The 10,000-nt window shown below is 53.5% G+C and overlaps 1 protein-coding gene across 6 annotated transcripts in view; it reads right to left on the bottom strand.

Moving 5' to 3' along the window:
- LOC125949508 (ABC transporter G family member 20) overlaps window positions 1-10,000 on the bottom strand; it is a 16,960-nt gene that overhangs the window by 6,689 nt on the left and 271 nt on the right. For 2 of the 6 annotated variants that reach the window (XM_049676622.1, XM_049676624.1), the window contains exon 2: window positions 653-791. In XM_049676622.1, the coding sequence (XP_049532579.1) occupies window positions 653-762 (110 nt within the window). In that variant the 5' untranslated portion in view covers window positions 763-791. Of the gene's footprint in view, window positions 1-652; window positions 795-1,105; window positions 1,980-9,618 lie in introns of those variants that run through there. The other 4 variants (XM_049676621.1, XM_049676623.1, XM_049676625.1 and 1 more) reach the window with 4 other exon arrangements.

Genomic DNA, 10,000 nt, shown 5'->3' with positions numbered 1-10,000 from the left:
AAGGACGGCGCTGGTAAAAACGAAAGCGCGTTTCTAGTTCCTGCACCGACAGCGACTACGAACGAGCAAGCCGAGTGTCGGACCGGATCGGAGCATCGTTGACGTTGACCATGAAGCGTCCAATGTCACCCGGTGACACTCCGAGTGAATCCTGCCCATGTCGGGTGTTGTAAGTCCCCCTCCCCCCCCTCTGTGCGGTCATCTTGTTTGGGATCAAACGGCTGGAGGACGCCTGGCAATGACGACCCGGCTTTAAAGCCGGTCAGCCCAGGCCAACTCAGTGCAACTCAGCAACTGCATCCTTGAGCTCCGAGCTGGAGTTGTCTTGAACTTCAACTTTATCAACATTCATCTCCGCTTTTAGCCCGAGTAAAACGCTGCACCGGGAGGGGTGGGCATATGCCCTTGACTTCTAACGAAAGCTCCTACACGTGGGTGCCCCCTCTTACCAAAGGGCACCCTCTCGGGTTACCCAACACATTATGCCCCGACTCGTCCCGTCCTATTCGTCATTCCAAAAAGGCCATTCGAGAGCATTCGATCTAGACGTTTGTTAATGGGGTGCGCCTCGAGCCTCTAGTGTATCGACTACTGATATGCAGATTTTGCTACGGTTTCTCTCGGTAGGTCAAGCAAGCGGTCATATACTTACATCGATCCACGTGTAACGCTCATGTTCAAATGGTTCAGTACGATCTTCTTGTTGGGATCGCTCGCCTTGCCATAATATTTGTAGCCCGATATCACCTCTACCGCAGTCATCCTGAAGCAGTTTCAACGATTTGTGGCCGCTGCTGTAAAGGAAGGAACGGAACGATAAGCACAATCAATATTTTCAGTTTCGTTTTTGCTTTGTTAAGGCAGAATCATGAAGGGAAAGTCTAATATTTAACAGCCGAGCAGAGCATTAAATTGAACGAAGATGCCTTTGAAAGTGTACGATTTGCTCTTTTGCTTCAACATTACAACACGCAATCCATCAACATTACAAAACACATTTTTCATCCAATGCTCTCTTTTGCTTCGTCCTTTGCATTCAGTGCGCTGCTTTCTGTGCGTCATCGTGGACGCCATTCATGCCGAAAGATCAAGGGAACTCTTTCACCGGACAACGAACTGGCGAAATCCTTGAAACTGGCTGCCATCTCCCAAACATGGCTCGGCGCTTCCTTTTCCAGCCACATAATCAGTGGCCGGCACCCACCATCTTTATCGCAGTTCCGCGTTTGCGAAAAGCGCGCTGTTTCGATTCTCGAACGAACCGATAAGAACTGCGCATATAAGGGGTTAGGCGCACCGTGTGACATTGTTATTCAACTATTTGAACGATCGTGGGTCGACACATTGGGAGGTGGTGATGGGGACTCGACTTTACGACTCGCGCTACACGTGCCAACGATAGCAAGCACCGTGCGACATCTTGACAAAACGCGCCCGCGAATCATCCCGAGTCTCACACCCGGCGGCGAGGCACAACGGTACGGTACCGGTGATGCTGTTTTGCAAAACTTAAGCAAACACTAATCCGAAGCAAATAAATCCGACATTCTTCCCTTGTCCGGAGGAGCATGGGATGACGCCCCGAGAGTGGAGTAGCGCCCCGATGGCCCCTGGCTAGTGTGCGCTTTTATGTAAGTCGCACATCGCACCCCTCGACAATCGGCCCCGCGATCTTTCGTGTGATATGGCGGCCAATAGCACTACACCCCAGGCCCCACTCCCCGCACTGAACGCGAACGCGAGGCTCAATATTTCACAGTCCGACCGGCACCGAAGATGACCGCTTGGAACTGTGTCAAACGGACCAACTGACCACACCACCGCCACCGCCAGATGATGATCACGAGCACGATGACGGTTTCAGGGCGCCTTCATGGGTGATGTAAGTAGTGCGCACCTACATTTCATTTTCTCGTCGTTTGACGAGCATCTTTTTCACCAGTTAGTGTGCGTGTGTGTGTGTATGTGGACATCATCGGCGAGAGCGAGGTAGGAGTGGGTGCTGGCTCTATGACAACAGTCCGTCGACAGACTTGTGGCGGCTTTGGACAACCGCTTTGACCTGCACCATGCACCATTGGCGAACTCTGCCTCCGATGCGCGGTGGCATAAATCGCGGACGTCTTTCTCCGTCCGCCATTCCGACATCCTGTCTCTTGGCTACCACCACCGCGTGCGTGTTTGTGACATGAAGTTGTCCTTGTACCCATGTGGCGCGGTACGGGTTTTCCCTCCCCGCCACCACACACGATCAGTGCCAGTGCCGTCGTCGCCCGTTCAACGTCGGTATCGTCGATTAATGAAGCAAACTTGAACATAATCGCTCGTTCAAGGCCAGGCTGGCCCACTGGAGGATCGATACTCAGTACCAAGCCAGTGCAGTGCAGTACACAGTGAACGTTTACTCTATACACACACACACGTACACACAGCAAAATGGTACCGCGAAAGCGGTTAACGATCGATCTTCGTCATCATCTTCATCATCATCATCATCGCGATCGGCATCGCGACACCGTCGGAAGGGTTCACCGTAGTTGGGAAGCAAAATCTTTTACGAAAACACTTGACAAACACAATAGAGCTGTACTGTGCTGATGAGATCGCCTGGAAACGCGTGACCTCTAATCTGCAGATGAAGAGTTTGTGGCAACGGATTTCCTAGTGCGCATCGGTCGAGTGTCTTGTCCCGTGGGCGTGGGTATGGTTTTGGGGTGTGAGAAGGTCTTTCTCAACTCCCGGCCACCGAAAGCGAACGTGAAGATACGCGGAAATGAATTGAAGGCTGATGAGTGAGCTTATCTTCTGCCTTTTTTTATTTTGCCTCTCCTCCTTCTCTTCCGGCCTGCACACCGGTTGCACCGCACCTACTGGACGCTGTACGCAATATTGAAATCAGCGCCCGAACAGCGTGTGCACCATTTATGCAATCGAAAAGCGCCCCATAATTAGCATCATCATCATCATCATCATCATCATCGTGGGGTTGTTGGTCCCGCGGTTGGTTAATTGGTTCACAGTTCACTTCACCTCGCTCCCCCTCGTCGTGGTGGCCACGCGGCCCATATTGCGCCATGCAGAGCCCTCGGCTTAGCCGCCACTCCCGAAAACACCTCAAGGTGATTAGAGTGCCTAGATGGACGTGGTGGCGTGGGGTGGTCTATGTCGCTCCATTCGCAACGCCATTCAGGTGGCCGGATGGACACCACCACCACCATTGGTTTGCTGCTGCCGGCCTGCTACTGTGCTGAGCCCCCCAGGCTGGTTGGCAATTGTTGGCGGTGGGCAAACGGACAGGTACGGTATGGGACGGTACGTTGGCTGCCAATTACCAAATCAAAATCCTTCCAATCCAATACCGATGCATAAGCTGTGGCCACCGAGTGCGAACGCAGTGGAGTGCGCAGGGTGGAATGTAGCGGTGCAGCTCCGCTCCGCTCAAGGCTATACAGTGATCAGCGATCAAGGGTTGGCGGTAGGCGTCATGCAACCTGCATGCATGCCCCAAGAACGCGCTCCGTTCTCTACGGAGCGCAACCGAACTCGGAACCGGTTCGAACGCACCGGAGGTCCCCCCGCGTGCACGCGAGCGCGGGACAGATTGCGAAAAAACGTTGCTAGGACCGCGCAAAAGGCTGTTGTTGCCAGCAGGTGTGTGTGCGGGAGGGAGGGGGGGTTACCGAAGGGTGCCGTTCCATTGAAGTTCATTTACTTTTCGCACCGGATCACCTTCAAAACCCCGATCGATACGCGGAGTGTGCCAGAGTGCACTCGATGCTCGACTGCACGCCGTTTGGTCAGTTGGTCAGTCCGGCGTATGACATCCGATCCGACGGATCATGCGAGACATCTGATTGGCCCGCCCGAGTGGGGAGGGAGGGAGGGAGAGCGGGGTGTCGCACGCACAAGATCGCGATCCTTAAATGCTTCCCTGCCTCCGGTCGATGCAATTGCTCAATGAATGACATCTACGCCTCTATGTGTCTATGGTCCGGTCCCCATGTTCAGCGTTTGGCGTTAGCCGTTGCGCCCGGGCACTAGCGCGTAACCGTCGCCACAAAGACGTGTCCTTGGCAGATCATTGACGTTTTGGGTTGGTAAAACTCGTTTCAGTTGCCTTAGGATCTATTATTACAAGGTGGGACATGATACGTGTGGCCATCATGTTCGCCGCGTAATTGTTGCACCCCTGATGCCCTGGCCTTCTTGCACGTTCTGAACATGACGCTTAGTGTCCAATTATGATTTGTTTTGGGCGTTTTTTGTGTGTGTGTGCGTGCATGTTGCACACACAGCACACGATCGTAACAGTAACGGAACCTACCAACCAACCATCCAACAACAACAATTAATCTCTTCGGCGATCATTATGACCACCGCTCCACCGTGGTGGCTTCTAATGGTGCATTAACATTCGTTCACTTTCGTACTAACTACTACATCCCGAGCAGGGGAACCGGAAAGTACAAGCTGTAGTACAGCGGGTGACCGCACCGTAGCGCACCGTAATTGTCTTTGCTACAGAAAATTAACTCTAATGGTCCCTGTCACTCATGGCCGTGGCTACTCATCGGTGAACTGATGAGCTACTATACTGCCAAAATGAGGATAATACGGCCGACGGCGGTGGACATGCTGGTGACGGTGAACATGCTGGTGACGGTGAAAATGCTTAACCTTAACCGCACTTAATGGCACTAATGTTTGGTCAGCCAATTCTGCCATTCGTGCGATTAAAATCCGGCGTTCGTTTTTCCGGTAAATCGGTCGGTAGATAATGTACAGTCCATTCGATTCGATTACCGTGATGAAGGATGTGCATCAGGGTAACATTCGTGAGAGTAATTAAAATTAAAATTACACGCCTTCAGATTCTCGCTCCCAGGCGCAGGGGTTGGTGTCTATCGGGATGAGCGATCGATGTGTGTGTGTCCGCCATGGCTTGCATAATGGCTTGCTCGTGTTTTCGTAAGGTCTACTGGGCGTATCCCGTGTGATGTTCGCATGCACCTAGAAGCGATCCGATATCGATCGAGACTCTAGAATGCGCCGGCTTGCAGTGGCGATCGTACACGGATGATCTCGTTGTCGTGGATATCAATTCACACACTCCGATATCATTGTTACTCGTTGCTTCACTACTCCACCCCCCCCCCTCCTCCTTCTCCAACGTCTCTAATCCTTGCCTGGCGTATCATTCCCACACCGAAGGCCGGCGGCGATGGCGTAACCGAATGAAAAATGAAACCACAAACCCGGGGCTGACCAGCAGGAGCCACAACGCCGAGAAATGCCATTGTCGGCCCTGGTTACATGGTGACACACTTCTTCTAGTGTGGCCAATGCTGACCATGTTGCTGCTGTTTACCGTGGACCAGACACGAGACAACGAGACAAGCAGCGAAGAAGCGGGAGCGGATGGGAGCGTGCGAAGCGACCGCGACGACAATCGTCCGATCCCGATCGTCCCACCATCCGTTGCCTTCTTACCGAACCGAACCAACCTTTCAAGATCACTGACATCCGGGGCCGATGTAGGTGAGAGCGAGACGCTGAAGCTGGAGCCGGAGCTGGAACCCGGGGGCCTGGTTTTAGGGGGTGGGATTCGAACATCCAGCCATCGGTCTGGACTGGTTGGCAAGCGCAGCGAAAAACCGGTCCCTCGGGTCCTCCCCACCCCACCCGCTGCACCACCACCGATCGATCGTATCGACGAATGTAAGATCAATGCCTTCCCATCAATTACCTATCGGTGGATGGTTTCGGGACTTTTGTTTCGAAAACAAAGAGAACCCAAAATCGTTTCTTAGAACCTCCGTCATTTGCATATGGATGGTCTGGCATACAGCCAGATGTAAATGTTTGCCCACCCCCCACCCCGGGGGGGACGTTGGTCCTGTAGAGAAACGAAACTTTGCCTCACAAACACCATCACAGTTCAAACAGACGACGGCGCGGATGATGCCCGTAATCATCATCATCATTCGCCGTCATTATGTCAACAAAACTCAACGTCGTGAAATAATTGTTCAATTTGTTCAGCCAAAAACACACACACACCGCGGAACGGCGGTCGAGATCGAACGATCAACCATGCGGACTACAATGAGCAATGAGCACACTACGGTAAATGTGGCGCCACTTTCAATGCTACCAGCCAGCAGCACAGAATAGGGCGGAAGAAATACGACTTCCGACTAATTGTTTCGCACACCGTGCGCGATCGGTTGAATGATTTCCAGACGACGACGAAGAGAAGGAACCGACGGCTGGTGCCGGTTGTGGATCGCGAAAGCTTTATTGCTGCCACTTGCCGTTCAATGATGGCGACGTCATTGGTTGAGATTTGTTTCTACGCTAAGCCGGGAGCGTAACGCGTACGCGTGCCATGGACGGTTCGCTTACTCGACACAACGAAACCAACAAAACATTACCATTCCTCTCCGCCACACCCCCCGCACGAGCCACCGAGAAAACCCCGTTAATGAGCGCGATCTAGGTGCGCACACAATGCAATGCAATGTCGCGCAGCGTGGCAGTTAAAGAGTGGCAAAAACCAACCAAAAAAAAAACACGACGGGGATCAGATGAAGCGCACGCGCTCACGTGTCTCTGTGTTGGTGGTTAGTGACGCCGCTTTCGACCTACCACGCGACGCGATCGAACCACACGGCGGCAAAGAGAGTGAGCGGAGAGCGGAGTGTGCGCCGCGCTGCGTTAACGCGGGGCCCCCGGGGGCTGTCATAACATTTCAGCAGCTGGCGACCGCTGTTGCATCACCGCACCGTACCACCAGCGCCCGCAAGGCCATCGGGTTTGCTAAGAATAAGAAAGTCAAAAGAAATCGACGCTCGGCGGGCGGGTGGACGGCCGGCCGGGTGGGCATCGCCGGTGAGTGCACCGGGCCGCGTCCACCAACGCGTCCTCGGCCGAAGCCAATGCTCCAAAGCGTGCCACCGCGTTTCCGTCAGTAGAGGGTGGTGCGGTGTATGCGGCGTGAGGCGACCGCTAACGGTGTCGAAGTTCCAGGAAGCGCCACCAAACGATCTAATGAACCCCCGTAGGTTCGAGACCGCGCACCATCAAAAGACTTGTGCCCTGGCGACGAACCTTTTTTGTGCTTTTGTGTTCCTCGAACGAGCAGCTGCCTGGCAAGCAATTCTATAACGAGCCTAGAATGAGGTTAATCATTCTGTTATCAACTCGGAGGTTCAATACTCGCGCAAAGTTGGTTTGCGCCAGAAACAAAACAACAACAACAAAAAACCAATAGGAACATCGAACTTTGTTCGTCCCCGTTACGATCGACAGTTGATCGTATCGAACTGGGACTGCGTTCCGTCTCTGTCTCGATTTCAACATTCCTTCAGGTCATCGCCATCTGTCATCAGTGTGCCGAGTGCCAGTGTGTGGCGCGCGTGTGTGTCCCCAAAAAGGCATAGATTCCCGTCGTCCCCAGAAATCCACACACACAACACACACAACAACCAACCAATGCGCACAGACACGCGGCACATACAGGCACACACAAACATTTGATCGGCCCAAAACTGCGTGCTGTGACCCAAAAGGGAATTGTGAGCAAAGTCAACACGACTCATGGAGTCGTGGTAGTGGACGTCATCGCCGTCATCACCGTCGTCGTCGTAATCCGGGACGCAGCACGAAACTAGTTCAAGTTTAACACAATCGCCGAGCGTGCGCGCGCGCGCAGACACTAGGGCAAAGCGTAGGCTGGTGCTTGGCTGGTGGACTAGTGAGCGAGGGATTGACTCACGTACAACTCCACAGACACCCGTACGCTGAACACAGACACACACACGCGCGCCCGCGGGCACATACATGCACTACTCTTTCTCCTCGCCAAGGTGGTCCCCCTCGGGTTTGCGTCCTTTTTCGCCCGTGCTTCGGCACCGCGATCGCGCGATCGTTAAATCGTCGGTTTCGGGTTTCTTCTTCTTCTTCTTCCCCTTTCTTCTTTTCCTATTTTTATCGTCTTCGATACTCGTCATCACACCACACCATTCACCTTCACTTTCCGTTTCACGAATGGGCACGATGACCGCACCACCGGTCGCACCGGTGACCCACAATACGCGCACATTCGCGGGCGCTCGCGCTAGTCCACTACTCATCCCCCACCCCTCCCTCTTTCGGAGTTGTCATGGTGAGCCAAAAAAATAAAACCGACAAGGCGGCTCCCGGAGGAGAAGACAGAAGACGCAACGATCGCGTTGGTATTATCAGAGGCGCCGAAGGCGCGACATACCGGTGCGGTGCATATTGCTTCATATTCGGGAAAATTAGACAACAATACACACACACACACACACACACACGCATACATGCGTTTTTGCGTCCACACATCTCCACGCATAGTGGAGTCTAGAGGTGGAGTGGAGATTCCTTATGTAATCCAATCGCATCTTTCGATAGGTGGCGTAGGCCCCGTCGTAGGGTGGGGAACGCAAAGTGACGGCAACAGGCATCGGTTATGCCACCCGTCGACACCCGTCGGGCTCATCTTCGGTACCATAATGCACCGATCAAGTGTCTTGGCCGAGGGAAGGAAAAGGAGCTGATGATGTGCGCAATGTACGGTCGATCAAACGATCGATCGAGTCACGAGGGAATCCCAAACACAACAATGCTTTCCCTGCAACCCAGCGACCACCCCTACCACGGCTGGTCCCATAGTCAACCCCTAAAGAGATTCACTTTTTTTGTGCCTTTAAAGATGAAAACGTGAATCTCGCGATTCGCGTCTCTCTTTCGTTGCCATCATTCGCTTTTCCTTTCCATTTCGCGCAGATCACTTTCCGCCCGCTTCACCGGCAACCGGCGCCTCCATTTCGCAAACTACCATCCCCTCCTCGCCAGCCAGCCAGCCAACAACTGTCCTCGTTTTGCGCTTCTGCGTTGTTCGCTCCTGCTTCGTGCACATGTTTATACGTGTATGTGTGTGTGTGGGTGTGTATGTGCGCTCTCTGTGATTCGCATTCAGTTTAGCGCTGCTTGCTATTACAGCACACGGGGGATGAGGGATAAAATTCACGGTCACCAGCATCTCGCCTCCCGCCCCCCCGGGGGCTCGGTGAACGCGATCGATCGTACGCACTCCAATCTCATACATAACGAACACATAAACCGTGGTGATGGTGATGCTGATGCTAGAGGTGATGGGAAGGAGGGAGGCGAAAGAAAGAAGGACGGTGGCCCAAAGAGCATTAAGGCAGCAAATCGATCGAACGACGAAAATTTCGAACAACAACATAAAAAACAACAAAATCTTCTCGATTGATCGACGGCAGCGGCACAGATCGACGGAGGAAGAAGAAGACGAAAGTCGTACAAGAGAGTGGAGTGTGAGTGGGGCTGAATTTTTCGGTGAGTTCGGTGGTGCACGCAACGCACGCCCTCGCGACCCCTCGCGGGGTGAAAGGAGGCGAAAGACGAAGAAAACCGAGCACTAAAGTCACAATCACCGTGCCATCGCCGCTGCACCCGTTTGGCGTTTTGTGAAAGAAGAAGAGGAAGGTATAGGCAAGGAAAAAGAAATGGGAGGGAAAAGAAGAAAATGGGTTCGAGAAACTAGGCCGAGGCCGCTTGGGAGCGTACCGGGAGTGATTGGGTTTTTTTTTTTTGACGGAGGGAATTTCAAAAGACCGCTGGCTGGACGAGACCACCGCTCGATGGAAAGGGAACCAATGGGGACTTAGTAGCTCGGTCGTCCACTCGATCCCACTCGATCACCTCCTCTGGGAACACTTCGTTAACCGCCCGACACGCACTCCTATCCGCCCCTTTCGCTGGCTGGGCGACCGCGAGGATTGCAAAGCCACTCCGGCTGAAGGTAACCGTTACTAGCGTTCACAAGCGGCCACGCTCGTCGTCGATCACGCCGAATCGGATCGGTTGATCGTACTACCAAAGCACCAAGGATATTGGTGGTGGAGGCCAGGGCTGGCACTCCTCGCACATGCGAGTCACCCTTAGGCAC

The sequence above is a fragment of the Anopheles darlingi genome, chromosome 2 (genome assembly GCF_943734745.1).
Source record: "Anopheles darlingi chromosome 2, idAnoDarlMG_H_01, whole genome shotgun sequence".
Classification (NCBI taxonomy): domain Eukaryota; kingdom Metazoa; phylum Arthropoda; class Insecta; order Diptera; family Culicidae; genus Anopheles; species Anopheles darlingi.
Note: the sequence above shows the minus strand (reverse complement) of the source record. Positions and strands in the feature narration are given on the sequence as shown.